The 16,789-nt window shown below is 42.3% G+C and overlaps 1 protein-coding gene across 1 annotated transcript in view; it reads left to right on the forward strand.

The window, feature by feature from the left end:
* The window catches only part of LOC143935665 (proton channel OTOP3-like), a 135,843-nt gene that overhangs the window by 39,568 nt on the left and 79,486 nt on the right, over window positions 1–16,789 (forward strand). The window contains exons 2-3 of the mRNA XM_077459698.1: window positions 6,359–6,709; window positions 15,364–15,500. Coding sequence (XP_077315824.1) covers window positions 6,361–6,709; window positions 15,364–15,500 — 486 coding nt within the window. The 5' untranslated portion in view covers window positions 6,359–6,360. The remainder of the gene's footprint in view (window positions 1–6,358; window positions 6,710–15,363; window positions 15,501–16,789) is intronic.

Raw genomic sequence — 16,789 nt, forward strand, 5'->3', positions numbered from 1 at the left:
GGGGGCAGAATCTTCTTAAGAGGGGGCTTCCAGATTCCGATAAGCCCCCCTGCCCACAGGCCCCAGCAACCCTTGTCTAGGATTGTCAGGAAGAGGCCCTTGTTCTCATCAACATGAGGGCAAGGTGCTTAGGGGTGGGGGGTGCAGAGCAAGGCACCCACCCCCCCATGTTGAGGGCATGTGACCTGGTATTGTTCATGGGGGGCGCTTGCCCCCCCTTTCCTGACCTGCTGGGCGGTATGCTTGAATAAGGGTCTGGTATGGATTTTGGGGGAACCCCATGTCATTTCTTAAAAATATGTTGGTGTGGGGGTCCCCTCTGAATCCATACTAGACCTGAAAGGCCTGGTATGGACCTGGGGGGATCCCCATGCCATTTTTTTTTCGCAAATTTTGTATCCTTTGCTAAGGATGTGGCAGCCGGCTTCCCAGCCCCCTGCTTAGCAACCAGCTATATACAGTCGTAAAATAAGAACTGCAAAACACATCAAAAATTGCATCAAAAATGCATGGGGATTCATCCCCAGGCACCGGTCACAAAATGCATAGATGTGAACTAGTACCATAGTTAAATGGACTGTAGTGCTTTTCTGCAAACTGCAAAACGCACAAAAAAACATATGGGTGTGAACGTAGGGTTAATGGACTGTAGTGTGTTTCTGAAAAACTGAAAATGCCCTAAAAAATGCATAGGTTTGAACCAGGCCTAAATGTCAGTTTTTTGGGGATTTTTTATAATCTCAGAAGAAATTTTGCATTGAAATACTGTGCCAGAACAGCGAGTCAAGCATTGTGCTTGTGGTTTTGTTGCACCCATTGACTTTAGTGGGTGAGTTTGTCAGGTGGTGCCTGACAAACTCACATGTCAAACACTGCAAGCCAAGTTAGAATTGCATCTGTTGGGGGCAGTAAAACCATTGCGCAAGTACCGTTTTTTATCACCCCCTGGTAATCCGTTTGTTAGAAGCCTAAGCATTGATAAACATATTTAGAAATACTCTTGGAAGAAGGAGGAGCAACAATAGGGTCACACATTTGTGTTGCATGCACATGTGCTGAATAGGGTTGCCACCATTTCTTCAAGTCAAACCCAAATACTTTAGCCGCCCACAGCAATTTTTTTTATACTATAAACTATACATATATTTTGCAGTTACGATAAATAACATTTCTAATCATATGAAATTAATCACAAGAATCCCCCTTTACATCTGAATCCACAGAGTCCCCCTTTATATCTGAGTCCACAGAGTTCCCCTTTACATCTGAGTCCACAGAGCTCCCCTTTACATCTGAGTCCACACAGCCCCCCTTTACATATGAGTCCACAAAGCCCCCCTTTACATATGAGTCCACACAGCCCCCCTTTACATCTGAGTCCACACAGCCCCCCTCTACATATGAGTCCACACAGCCCCCCTTTACATATGAGTCCACACAGCTCCCCTTTACATCTGAGTCCACACAGCCCCCCTTTACATATGAGTCCACACAGCCCCCCTTTACATATGAGCCCACAAAGCCCCCCTTTACATATGAGTCCACACAGCCCCCCTTTACATCTGAGTCCACAGAGCCCCCCTTTACATCTGAGTCCACACAGCCCCCCTTTACATCTGAGTCCACAGAGCCCCCCTTTAAATTTGAGTCCACAGAGCCCCCCTTTACATCTGAGTCCACAGAGCCCCCTTTACATCTGAGTTCACAGAGTCCCCCTTTGCATCTGAGTTCACAGAGTTCCCCTTTACATCTGAGTCCACAGAGTTCCCCTTTACATCTGAGTCCACAGAGTTCCCCTTTACATCTGAGTCCACAGAGTTCCCCTTTACATCTGAGTCCACAGAGTTCCCCTTTACATCTGAGTCCACAGAGTTCCCCTTTACATCTTAACATCTGAATCCACAGAGTTCCCCTTTTTACATCTGAATTCACAGAGTTCCCCTTTTTACATTTGAATCTGCAGAGTTCCCTTATGCCGCGTACACACGATCAAACAATCGGGTGGAAAAGTCCGGCAAACTCAAGTCCGCCGGACAATCCCCTCGTGTGTAGCCTCCGGCATACTTTTTTGACCCGAAAGTACGGCGGACTTAGAAAGTAGTTTTGCACTCCAATCTTCCCGCCAGACTCGCATTTCGGCGGACAATCCGGCCGTGTGTATGCCAGTCCGCCGTACTTTTGAAATGAACAGACTTTTCCCGTCCGGAGAAAAGTCCGCTCATTTCGAGCGGGTCTCCAGGTAGGCGGGGCCCGCGAATGAGACGTCCCTGGCCTCGCCACCTGGTATGGACTTAACGGGGAACCCCAACTCCGAAAAAAATCGGCGTGGGGGTCCCCCCCAGGTCCACATCAGACCCTTGACCGAGCACGCTACCCGGCCGGCCAGGAAAGGGGGGACGAGCGAGCGCCCCCTCCTCCTGAGCCGTACCAGGCCGCGTGCCCTCAACATAGGGGGTGCCTTGGGGAAGGGGGGGCCACGCGGCCCCCCCACCCCAAAGCACCTTGTCCCCATGTTGATGAGGACAAGGGCCTCTTCCCGACAACCCTGACCGTTGGTTGTTGGGGTCTGCGGGCGGGGGGCTTATCGGAATCCGGGAGCCCCCTTTAATAAGATGTTGACTCGACGTTCTCTCCGGCCGCAATGTCAGGGACGCGCTGCGTGGCGACTTCTATAGGGATAAGGGGCGGGTCATCGGTTGATGTCACATGGGTTGATGTCACATGGTGACCCCGCCCCCTTACGATGTCACAGTCCCGGAGGATGCTGGGACTGTCACCATGTGACATCAACTCATGTGACATCAACCCATGTGACTAACCGATGACCCCGCCCCTTGTCCCTATATAAGTCGCCACGCAGCACGTCCCTGGCATTGCAGCCAGAGAGAACGTCAAGTCAACATCTCCAGGAGAAGAAGAATGAGAAGGAGAAGAAGAACGGAAGGCGGCGGCGACGGCAACGACAGAAGACCGGGCCACCACATGTAAAAGAGCTAGAAGAAGGCGCGGTGGCACGGCAGAAGAACCGAAGAGGGGGACAAGACCCCCGAAGTCAGAAGAAGAGGCCGGCGGCGAGGAAGAAAGCCGGGCTCCTCCGCTAGCAAAAGAGCTACAAGAAGATAGCGGAGGAGTCCGGCGAGAAGACCCCCGAAGACGGAAGACCCCCGGAGCTGTGCAATAAAGTATTTTATCTCGTGTGTTGTGTTTTTTTTGTACTTTTATTTTACAGGTGAATGGGTAGGGGTACATTGTACCCCATACTCATTCACATAGGGTGGGGGGCCGGTATCCGGGGGGTCCCCTTATTAAAGTACGGCTCAGGAGGGGGGGCGCTCACTCGTTCCCCCTTTCCTGGCCGGCCGGGTAGCGTGCTCGGACAAGGGTCTGATGTGGACCTGGAGGGAACCCCCACGCTGATTTTTTCGGCGTTGGGGTTCCCCTTTAAGTCCATACCAGGTGGCGGGGCCAGCGACGTATCCTTCGCGGGCCCCGCCTACCTGCAGACGTGCTCGAAATGAGCGGACTTTCCTGCGCGTGTGTAGGCGAGTCCGTTCATTTCAAAAGTAGGGCGGATAGTACGGCGGACTTAGTACGCCGTATTAGTCCGCTGAAAAAGTGCTGTGTGTGGGCAAGTAGCCCGTTCGGAAAGTCCGACAGACAGTCTGGCGGGAAGTCCGCCAGACTAAGTCCGTCGGATAGACGGCTACGTGTGTACGCGGCATTACACTATAAGGTGGGATGCATATGTGCAAATAAATATCCGGATAGCCACACTCCAAAAATAGTCGTTTGCTTTATTGTAGGTAGATACAGTCCTTACAAAAACAGATTGAAACTGCAAACTGCTAATGTGTTTCACACCGCTCTCACTGGTGCTTAATCATAGCTAATGCAAACATAAAATTATATAGTATATATATATATATATATATATATATATATATATATATATATATATATATATATATATATATATATATATACACATATTCAAAAAATTAAGATCCAGTCAGGGGGCAAGCTGACTCCCTCATTCACATGCAAAGATCCATCTTCCATGCATGGACATATCAAACCTTCATGTTGAATTTCAAGATTGAAAATTTTCATTTTTCATTTCACTACATTTCCCATGATGCTCAATTACACTGCAGAGTGCATTAGCATCATGGGAAATGTAGTTCCAAAACATCTGGGGTGCCAAGGTTTGCCATCACTGCAATAGGCAAAGTATTGTTCAGTGGCAGGCCAGTATGTAAGCAATTTGGTAAGGTTGAAATGTGAGGCAAGGCAGGTTTTTGTCTTGCAATAAACATTACAGTGTAGTATCTAATGCCATGTACACACGATCTGACTTTCCAGCGGACCAGAGTCCGTCAGACAATTCAATCGCGTGTGGGCTCCAGCAGACTTTTTCTTCACAAAAATCCAGCGGACCTAGAAATAAGACTGGCTTCAAATTTGTCTGCTGGAATCAGATTTTAGCGGACAATCCGTTCGTCTGTGTGCTAGTCCGTCGGACTAAAACCGACGCTAGGCCAGCTATTGGCTACTGGCTGTGAATTTCCTTATTCTACATCATCAGTTTCAAATCCGTCAGACTTTTGGAGTGATTGTGTGTGGCCAAGTCCATTAGTTTGAAAGTCTGGCGGACCTCAGCTGCAAAGTCCGTCGGATTGTCCACCGGACCAAGTCTGTCGAAAAGCCCGGCCGTGTGTACATGGCATAAGAGGCAATATCCACAAATATTTCTGAGTTCTAAAGCGCCAAAATAGGCTGCAAATTTGTAGTTGCAACACAGGATTTACACTGCAGCAAATGTCCAGTTGCATAAACATTGTATGGCTTCTTTGGCGTATATGGTATGGCACTGAAATAAGCTTAAAGCTTCAATATGCCAAGCAGGACCCAATTACCCTGCAGCAAACATTAGAAAGGCAGAGCAGAAGATTTACCCTACAGCAACATTATAAATTTGACAGTGGAGGTCTAGCTGTGGAAATGCTAGTAGCTAGTAGGTGATCCTTTGGTATAAGATTTGTCAGCAAAAAAATGGGCCTTTCCAGCACACCTGGCTTGTAGCAAACTTTCTAAATTCTTACACTATATTAACAAAAGTATTGGGACACCTGCCTTTACACGCCCATGATCTTTACTGGCATCCCAGTCTAATGCCACGTACACACGGACGGATTTTCCGACAGGAAATGTTGGATATGAGCTTGTTGTCAGAAAGTCCGACCAAGTGTCTGTTCCGTCGAACATTTGCTGTCGGACTTCCCGCCAAAAAATGTTTGCAAGCAGGTTCTCAAATTTTCCGCCAACAAAACTTTGTTGTCGGAAAGTCTGATCGCGTATATACAAGTCAGTCGCACAAAAGTTCACGCATGCTCGGAGTCAAGCAGAAGGAGCCGCACTGGCTATTGAACTTGGCTCGTAATACGAGCCAAGAACTTGGCTCGTCGTACGTCTTGTACGTCACCGTGTTCCAACGTTCGGAATTGTTGGCCAACATTTGTGTGACCCATGAGTGTACGCAAGACAAGTTTTAACCAACAAAAATCCACGGTTTTGTTGGTGGAAAGTCCAAATGTGTGTACGTGGCATTAGTCCCTAGGGTTCATTATTGAGTTGGCCCACCCTTTGCAGCTATAGCAGCTTCATTTCTTCAGCCAAGGCTGTCCACAAGGTTTAGGAGGGTGTCTATGGGAATGTTTGATCATTTTTCTAGAAGAGAATTTGTGAGGTCAGGCACTGATGTGGACAAGAAGGCCTGGCTGACATTCTCTGCTCTAATTCATCCCAAAAGTGTTCTATCGGGTTTAGGTCAGGACTCTGTGCAGGCCAGTCATGTCCCTCCACCCCAAACTCACTCATCCATGTCTTTGCCCAACCTGTGAAAACCAACACCACACCATAGTCCCCCTCCACCAAATGATTTGGACCAGTGCACAAAGCAAGGTCCATAAAGACATGGATGAGCAAGTTTGGGGGGAAGGAACTTGACTGCGAGCCAGGCCTTCCTGTCCACATCAGAGCCTGACCTCACAAATGCGTTTCTGGAAGAATGGTCAAACATTTCCACACACTCCTAAACCTTGTGGACAGCCTTTCCAGAAGAGTTGATGCTCTTAATGCTGAAAAGGGTGGGCCAACTGAATTATGAACCCTACGGACTAAGACTGGGATGCCATTAAAATTCATGTGCATGTGACCCAATACTTTTGGTAATATAGTGTATTTCACGCATCCCCTGTGCAAGAAATAAGAATTAACTACCATTTATATGTAATATGCTGTTTATGCAATTAAATGTAAGCACTGCTGCTTTCAAATTTCAAATTTGAATTCCTCCTAGGTATGGTAGCTACAGATCTCGATCAGAATGTTGCCCATGATCATGTGGACTTAAGATATGAGCATTCTTGGCTTCACCGGCACTGCACTTCTACCGTGATTCACCATAAGAGGGCAAGAGGATCTGGCCGACTTTTCTCTGGACTTATGGCAATGAATGTGGTGTTCCTGGGTGCTGCCTTTATGAGCAGTGTGGTTCTCAGTTCCATGCCTGCCCAGAACTCAAATATCTACTTGTCAGTGTTGATGTTATGCAGCTCAATATGGATACTTTTCTATCTGCTAAGAACACGCAAGAAACAATTTTCTGCCGTACTTCTGGATCACCATGCTGGAGCACTGTATCTAAGAGGTTAGTACACTGTACAGTGCCTTGAAAAAGTATTCATACCCCTTGAAATTTTGATGTCATGTTACAACCAAAAGTGTAAATATCTTTCATTGGGATTTTTTGTGATAGACCAACACAAAGTGGCACATAATTGTGAGGTGGAAGGAAAATTATAAATATTTTTTACAAATAAATATGTGAAAAATGTGGCGTGCATTTGTATTCAGCCCCCCTGATTCAATACTTTGTAGAACCCCCTTTCGCTGCAATTACAGCTGCAAGTCTTTTTGGGGATGTCTCTACCAGCTTTGCACATCTACCGAGTGATATTTTAGGAAAGACACATATGAGAGAGATGAAAAGAGATGCACACCCCAAAAATGAAATGTTATGGAAGAGTTTTCCCCATTGGGGCTTTAAAAGAGCAGTATGACAAGGTCAGATAGGGTTTTCTTAATTGATATATAAAGAGTAATTTATTTGAAAAATGTCCAATATCTAATATAATTAAATACAATATATACAATATAACATCTGGTACATAATACAATATATATCTATAATCCAATTAACAAACACATGTATGCACATTGTTACATTACATAATGTTATATGGTATATGAGCCCTGATGCGTTTTGACCTGTACTGTCTCTTCAGGGGAACAAATGGATCTTAAATATATTACATATATAAAAAAAAAAACAAAAAAAAAAACATGTTGTTATTAATCACATTGAATGAGGCATATGGTATATTTACCGCTCAAAAGTGAGTATTCTTGTAGCTAGAAATGGTAGGGGCCATTTTGAAGAATCCAGAGGGCTTTGTAGGCCGCCCCCAACTCCCCAGGAGAGGAGAGCCCACCCCGAAGTGCTTACAAGGAGCCACACTGTACATGCCCTTAGAGGAGTGGAGGGGTACACGCCTTCAACAAACACCCAATAATAGCCATTTAGTTATTTGGAAAAAATGAATACATTAACTCATAGCAGATCTGCCAGAGTATCAATTATGTTTTAAGTATTTTTAGCAGCGCTTTACCGTCGTTTTAGCGGCGCTTTACTGTCGTTTTAGCGGCAGTATGCAGCCTCTAACGGGGCAGTTTTAAAAGGGTTAAAACCAGCCGCAAAGCGACGCTGCAGCAGCGCTTTGCCGGCGGTATAGCCGCGCTGCCCCATTGATTTCAATGGGTAGGAGCGGTTTAGGAGTGGTGAATACACTGCCCTCTGGCTTTCACACTGGAGTGAAAGGGGCCGTTTTTTTTCAGACGCTACACAGGCGCTATTTTTAGCACGGTATCGCCTGAAAACCACCTCGGTGTGAAAGGGGCCTAAATGGATATTTTATTTTCAGAAAATACTTTTCTATGTGTTTTTATTCAAAAAGGACAGTTTGTTTGTGAGTAGGCAGGTACTGTACATTTCAAAAAGACAATGTCAAATTACCAAGGGACAACAACCTCATTGAGGTTAATATTAACCTCCTTGAGGTTAATACCTCATAAAAAATGACATAAAAAATTATAAAAGATGACTATAAAAAATAATTGTAAACATTATTATGGAGATCGGTCTTTTAAAAAATAGAATATTATTTATGAGATCAGGATAAATAATGAAGAAATACGTTTGTAAGAACTCTGTGTGAATATGAGCAGCAATAAAAACGTCATTCTTCTAGCATTATAAAGAAAAAAAGAATGCGCTGCATTCAAAGATCACAGAATTAGCAGCGTGAGGAATGTGCTAGCTCCAATACGAACGCTATTTTCACCACACTGAGCACTTCCGTCTCTACTTGCTTCAGAGCATGCATTGTTTTTGGTCCGTCAGAACAGCATACAGATGAGCGATTTTCCCAATAGGAATTGTTCCCATCGGAAATATTTAGAACTATTTCTAGGTCCCTCAGAATTTTCTAAAAAAAAAAAGTCAGATGAGGCATACACATGATCGGAATATACGATGAAAAGCTTCCGTCTGGCTTTTTCTGTCGGACATTCCACTCTTGTGTACGCAGCATTCGTTTTCTGCCACACATAGCGTTTTGCTTTTAGGCCAAAAAGTTCCATTTTGATCTCATCTGACCAGAGCATCTTCTTCCACATTTTGCTGTGTCCTCCACATGGTTTCTCGCAAACTGCAAATAAGACTTCTTATGACTTTCTTTCAACAATGGCTTTCTTCTTGCCACTCTTTCAAAAAGGTCAGATTTGTGGAGTGCATGACTAATCGTTGTCCTGTGGACAGATTCTCCCACCTGAGCTGTGGATCTCTGCAGCTCCTCCAGAGTTACCATGGGCCTCTTGGTTGCTTCTCTGATTAATGCTCTCCTTGCCCGACCTGTCAGTTTAGGTGGACGGCCATGTCTTGGTAGGTTTGCAGTTGTACCATACGCTTTCCATTTTCGGATGATGAACAGTGCTTTTTGAGAAGTTCAAAGCTTAGGATATATTTTTATATAAGAGCTTTCCTTTGGTGGTGTTTGATCACCTCTGGGTTTTTAATTTTTTGCGCTATAAATGAAAAAAGACCGAAAATTTTGAAAAAAAAAATATTTTTCTTTGTTTCTGTGATACAATTTTTCAAATTATTAATCTTTCTTCATAAATTTTGGCCACAATTTATACGCTCCAGATGACGTTGTGGTGACGAAACGCGTAGGGCGTGGCCATAGGACGCACACTCTCCGCAATTAGCTGTAGCTGCCGACAGATTGTTTTATGCATTGGCGTTTTCATTTTGTTACAAATGTGAGTACAATAATTTTAATTTAATAAAATCCTTTTTGTAAAACGGGTCACACTATGGATATTCCTCTTTTCCATTGAGAGCCTAAGTGACATTTCCCCAGCGGATGACAAAAGAACCCCCCAGAGAATCGTCAAACAGCGACACAGGGGCTCACACTGTGGAGGATATCCCACCCGAGCAGGGGCAGGGCATCTGGTGAGGGCAATATTAATATTTGTCACACGCACCGGGAAGATCTTGTATTAGTGATCACACATCTTCTGCACAGTTTACTTCTACATTCTTTGGAACTTTTTGAATTTCTATCAGCGTTTTCCTGCATTTATATTATCGCATGCTTTCTGATTTATGGACTGACTTTTTTTATTATATTCTTTTTTTTTTATTATATGCATTTTTGTCACAAGTATTTAAGCTTAAGCTTTCTTACAGTGTGGTTGTAAAATAGATTTATATACACGTACACTAATATTATAGATATAAAACTATAAAAGTTTTGTTTTTGTTTTTTCACATGTGGTAAAATAACACTTAAATCAACCTCAATTTAGGGGGATTTGCAATTACTGAGTTTCCCATTTTATATTGTGGATTCACCTCTTACTTTCTTTTATTTTTATTTTTTCATTTTAAATTATTGTTCTATTTATTGTTTTTTTTTTGCAAGGAGCACAATTATTATTTGGTTTCACTACAATTTATGATTTAAAGGTATAGCGCCAGGTCTACTTTTTCTTTTTTCACAATTTATACTGCTACATATCTTTGATAAAAATAACCCAAATTAGTGGAAATTATTTGGTCTTTGTGAAAGTTAGAGAGGTAGACTGTGGTGCAAATCATAAAAAATTGATCACACCTGAAGTACTGGTGGCCAATCTAATTTCTTGCCAAGCCAGGAAAGTACAAATACCCCCCCAAATGACCCCTTTTTGTAAAGTAGACATTTCAAGGTATTTAGTAAAAGGCATGGTGAGGTTTTTGATGTTGTCATTTTTTCCCACAATTCTTTGCAAAATGAAGATTTATTTTTTTATTTTTTATTTTTTCCCACAAAATTGTCATTGTAATAGGTTATTTCTCTCACATAGCGTGCGTATACTACAAATGACACCCCAAAATACATTCTGCTACTCCTCCTGTGTATGGCGATACCACGTGTGGGACTTTTCCACAGCCTGGCCACTTAGAGAGGCCCAATATGCAGCGAACACCATCAGGTGTTCTAGGAGCATAAATTACACATCTAACTTGTTGACTACCTATTACACTTTTAAAGTCTCTGGAGCACCAGGACAATGACACGTGGCACTCACGTGGCACTGATGACAGATGGCACTAATATGTGGCTCTGATGACAAGTGACAGATGACACTATGTGGCACTGATGACACGTGGCACTGATGACAGATGGCAGTTATACATGGCACTGGGGACATGTGGCATGGGGGACAGATAGCACTGGGGACAGGTGGCACTGGACACAGATGGCAGTGGGGACAGATGGCACTGGCACTAGATGGCAGTGGGGACAGATGGCACTGGCACTAGATGGCAGTGGGGACATGTGGGCACTTCATTTTTCTTTTTGTCTTGTTTTTTACTCACTGCAGTGTTCATCTCTCCCTCCTCACACACTGTCTCTGTGTGAGGAGGGAGAGCCGGAGATGAGAGATGATCTCATATGTTTACATATGAGATCATCTCTCATTAGACACGCCGATCGTGCTGTAAACGGCAGCTATGATTGGCCATTTACAGCGATCTGTGACTGGCTGTGTCCAAGGGAATTTCCCCAGGAGCGCGCATCGCGGAAGTAAACGGGGACTTCCCAGGGACGTCCTCCACGCAATTGGCGTCCGCGCTGCAGCCGTCTTTCAGCTATAGCGCGGACACCTAGTGGTTAAACTTCTCCACAGCTGTATTTATTCTGACATTAAATTACACACTGGTGAACTCCATTTACTAATTAGGTGACTTCTGAAGGCAATTGGTTCCACTAGATTTTAGTTAAGGGTATCAAAGTAAAGGGGACTGAATACAAATGCACGCCACACTTTTTAGGTATTTATTTGTAAAAGAATTGGAAAACCATTTATCATTTTCCTTCCAACTTCACAATTATGTGCCACTTTGTGTTGGTCTATCACATAAAATCCTAATAAAATACATTTATGTTTTTGGTTGTAACATGACAAAATGTGGAAAATTTCAAGAGGTATGAATACTTTTTCAAGGCACCGTATCACCTTTGTCATTTAGAATCAAACGCTGGCTTTAGGGCTAAGTTCAAACAGGATTTCATAGTAAATAGAAACCTTTTCTAAGGTCTTTTCTGCCCAAGCCATTCCAATATGTGCTTATATAATAATGAGCTAGTATGCTATGCATACTAGCTCATTATGTCTTTGTCTTGCCAGGGTATGTAAACTTATGAGCATAACTGTATTATTATGTACCTCTGCACTGCTTCACCCCACTGGCCAGTATATACGTCAGTGAGAGGCAACACATAACAGGAGTATCAAATATAGCTAAAAAAAAAAAATTGTAGACATAAATAAATAAATAAATAAAAAATATTAATAATAAATAAACATTAAATAAAAATAAATAACCCAATGAATAAGTGATAGTTCACACTATACATTTAAACACTCCTCAGGGAGTATTGCAGAGAATATGCAGTGTTCATACAAATGTTGCAAAAGTCAGTGAGTCTCCAAAACATATTTCACTTTAAGGCTGGGTTCACACTGCTGCGGGGGGAGATCCGGATGTGATTCGCACCGCAAATCACATCCGATCTCCGTAGCGGTGCGAGTTCAGCCATACAGATAGTATGGCTGAATTTGCAGCGCTCCCGCAGCAAACTCGCACGGGACCCTTTTTTTGGTCCGCAACAGAATCGGATCGCATAGGGGTTCACACCATGCGATCCGATTCCTGTGCAAGTCGGCAGATCGCACTGCGATATGCCGACGGATCTGGGGGTGTCATTAACATAACATTGACACTCCCAGCCATCCGCATAGGGCAGTGTGAACTGCCGGCGGGAGGTGTGCGATGCGGGAAAACGCCGCGGATTCGCGGCGTTCCCGCATCGCAGCGGTGTGAACCTGGCCTTACAAGCAATATTGATCAGTGTTTTTTCTCTCAAACTGCCTTTCCTTCACCACACCGCTGTGAAATGTGATTCCTCTCCCCCTTATGTGAATTAACTCACAGACTAAATCAGCCTCACACTCAACGTGTTTGGCAGAAAAGCGCTTCCCAAACCCTTTTTGCAGGGATGTGGATGACAGGCATACAATCCTTCACTTCAGCGGGAGAAAAGCTGACCCAATTGACACTTTCATAGACAGTGCTCTCATGAAATAGAAAAAAGAAATGCTCCCATAGCGTAATACCGTAAAAAAAAACTTTTAATCACACATAAGAAGATCCTCTTAAGTTACACTCACATTTAAAAACTTGTAACCATGCCAAATAAGTCAAGCCACAGCAAACTTTAACACAGCTGATTGCCAAAGCATTGGTGATTTTAGCGGACCCAGGGTATGCTAGACACACTCTTTAAATCTCTCACCGCTCCTTGGCCTTGCCAGCACCTTGGTGAAGATAGACATGAGCCGTCTGATGGTTCCTCTCACTCTGTTACCTAGTAGCCACGCCCTGACATGTTTTGTCATTCACTTGACTTAAAGGGGTTGTAAAGTAAAAATTTTTATTTTTTTAAAATAACAAACATGTCATACTTACCTCCACTGTGCAGCTCGTTTTGCACAGAGTGGCCCCGAACCTGCTCTTCTGGGGTCCCTCGGCGGCTGTCTCTGCTTCCTCCCGCAGGTGCTTCTCACGTTAATGCGAGCTCCCTCGCATTGGTGAGAAGCACTGCGGGCGCGCTCCCGTGATACAGCCGGCGGCTATAGCCGCTCGCTGTATCACAAGGCCCCGCCCCCGGCGCGTTGCGTCATTGGATGTGATTGACAGCAGCGCGAGCCAATGGCTGCGCTGCTTTCAATCCATCCACTCCAGCCAATCAGCGGCCAGGCTGAGCGGCGAAGAGGACGGCGGGGGCGAGCGTGGGATTTTCGAGGGGTCAGGTAAGTAAAACGGGGGGACTGGGGGCGCCGGCAGTGTGAGATGTTTTTTCACCTTAATGCATAGAATGCATTAAGGTGAAAAAACATTTACCTTTACAACCCCTTTAATCATGGGCTGAAAGCAGGAGAAATGCATGGACAGGCTCTAAACCCACGTACACACGGTCGGAGATTTTGCCAACCAAATCCGTCGGATTTTCCCCGTCGGATTTAGTCCGACGGATTGTGTCCGAAACTGTTGCATACACAAGGTTGGGCCAAGTTGGCGAAAAATCCGATCTTTCAGAACGTGATGACGTAATTTTGTTACGATGGGACTACATTCAGGCTAGTAGCCAATAGCTTTGATGTAGGAATTTGATCTGAGCATGCGTGGCACTTGGTCCGATGAAAATGCTCTACACATGATCGGATTAGGTCCGTCCGGCCCAGTTGATCAGGAAATCCGATGCATACCACACACAGTCGGATTATCTGACGACGCGGTCCGATAAGACTCATTCCAACAGATTCTCCGACCGTGTGTACAAGGGCTAAGAAAGGTCCCACTGAGATTGGCAAAGTGAAATATGTTTTGGAGACTCACAGACTTTTGCAACATTGTATGAACACTGCATATGCTCTGCAATACTCCCTGAGGAGTGTTTAAAGCGGGAGTCCGCCGGGAGTTCCGCCTTTTTTTTTTTAAAAGCCAGCAGCTACAAATACAGCAGCTGCTGACTTTTAAAATAAGGGCACTTACCCGTCCAGCGCGCCCGCGATGTCGGCACCCGAAGCCGATCTCTCGATTGTCTCTCGGGTGCTGCCGCCACCGCCATCTTGGGTATGGGAATCAGGAAATGGAGCCTTTCGGCTTCATTTCCCGGTCCTCTACTGCGCATGCGCGAGTCGCGCTGCGCAATAAGGATGGACCCGCTGCCTCTGGGATCTGTGTGTTTCCCAGCAGGCAGCGGGGGACTTTCGGAAAGGGGCGTAGATCTACGCCCCTTTCCGCAGAGAGCTATCCCGGAAGTGGGTGCAGATACCTGTACTGTACAGGTACCTGCACCCCCCTCCCCCCTGAAAGGTGCCAATTGTGGCACCGGAGGGGGGGAGGATTCCAATGAGCGGAAGGTCCACTTTAGGGTGGACCTCCGCTTTAAATGTATAGTGTGAACTATCACTTATTCATTGAGTTATTTTTTTTTTATTTAATGTTTATTTATTATTAATATTTTTTATTTATTTATGTATACAATTTTTTTTTTTTTTAGCTATATTTGATGCACTTTGTAGTATAATATTTAGTGGTGTAACAGTCACTTGGTTTAGCGCCACTTGTTTCAATTATTTATAATAGGAACAAATACCTAGAAATCACATATTATTTTAAGTGGCTGCTTAGTGGGCAAGGGTTCTTTTGCTTGAAGCGCAGTGGTAAATACACAGGTGAAAGGGCATTAGTGAGTGTATTATTGATTTACATAACAGGAGTAACTAAACCCAATAAACAATCACAAAATACACATCTGCCAATGTTTGGAGAAACCGTTCACAATTATACATATCTACTGCACAGTTTAAAAGAACAAATAGTTCAAATACACTTAAAATAATATCAAGTTAAAAACATAAGGAATACATAAAAACTAAAACTTAAAAATTAGCAATGAAGCAATTCAACTCAATGTCAATATTTAAACCAAAGGGTTTATTACAAGCAGTACCCATTTCATTTACATCACTTGCAATTATAGAATGCTGTCTTACCAACACCTATTGGCACTAGCAATGCAACCAAGCTAAAAATCATGTACAACTCTTCTTTTTCTGCAGCCTCTCTTGCTCTGTTTGGGATCTGCAGTCTCCTCCTAGCTGTATTCAAAATTGGCTATGATGTATCTCTAATGACATGTAAGTTACCAATGGATATCGCCTTCTCTGTCATTGAAATCATCTTCATTACCATACAGGTAATTGGATATTCGAATATTAATAAATGCTGGGTACACCAAAAATATATTTTATTATTATAAATTAAATGATATTAAATTAGAATTATATTATATAGGACTTGCTGTTAAAAATAATTTGGACAGTGGTATTAACTCATCACCCCTTTCACCAAATCAAACAAAAAATATGTTTTGGCTGTAGTTGACCTTTAGGCTACACTCACACTCGAGCGTAGTGAAATGAAGCGGTTTTTTATTGTGGTTTTTGCATGTTTTCATACAGCGGTTTCAGACGTTTTTGAGCTTTGACATTTTTGCCAATAGAGAAAACTATCATCTGTTGCATCATTGTTTGCTAGGCTTTCCAGCTTTTTTTGTTAAGGTTAAACTACTACTACTACTACTACTACAACTACTACCACTACTACTACTACAATAAATTACTACTACTACTACTACTACTATTATTATTAATAAATAAATGTAAATAAATACACAAATAAAAATAATCATGAATAAATAATAAATAAATAAATACAGTAAATACTATGTAATATATAAATAAATAATTAACTCCCAAATGTAAACCCCCAATCCTAAAAGAATAATAATAATAGTAATAATAATAAAATAATAATAATAATAATAATAATAATAATAATAATAATAATAATAATAATAATGCCCTAACACAACATAAATAAATTAATTTATAATAATAATTATTATTATTATTATTCCTAAAAAAAATGATTATTATTTCTTGTTTCGGTGTATATTATTATTATTGTTATTATTATTAATAATAATAATAATAATAATAATAATAATAATAATTTACTTAATATTATTTAAAGGTTAGGTGTTCATTATTATTTATTTATTATTACATTATTAATTTATTTTATTTATTTATGATGATTTTTAGTTATTTGTGTATTTATTTTACATTTATTTATGCATATATTATTAAAAAAATTTCCATTTATTATTATTTCTTTTTTGTTGTCAGGGTTAAGGTTTGGTTAAAGTTAGGATTAGAGTTAGGGTTAGGATTAGGGATTAATATTTTATTTATTGTCTTATTATTATTATTTAATTATTGTTAGGGTTAGGGTGTTAATAATAATACAACAACTAATAATAATAATTATGATGATAATTATGATGATGATAATAATAATAATAATAAATTAATAAATAAATGTAAAATAAATGCACAAATAACTAAAAATAATCATAAATAAATATTAAATATATACAGTAAACGTAACCCCCAACACTAAAAAAGTAATAGTAATAATAAT

The sequence above is a fragment of the Lithobates pipiens genome, unplaced genomic scaffold, assembly GCF_037356315.1.
Source record: "Lithobates pipiens isolate NorthernLeopardFrog02 unplaced genomic scaffold, aLitPip1_a1.2 Scaffold_28, whole genome shotgun sequence".
NCBI lineage: Eukaryota > Metazoa > Chordata > Amphibia > Anura > Ranidae > Lithobates > Lithobates pipiens.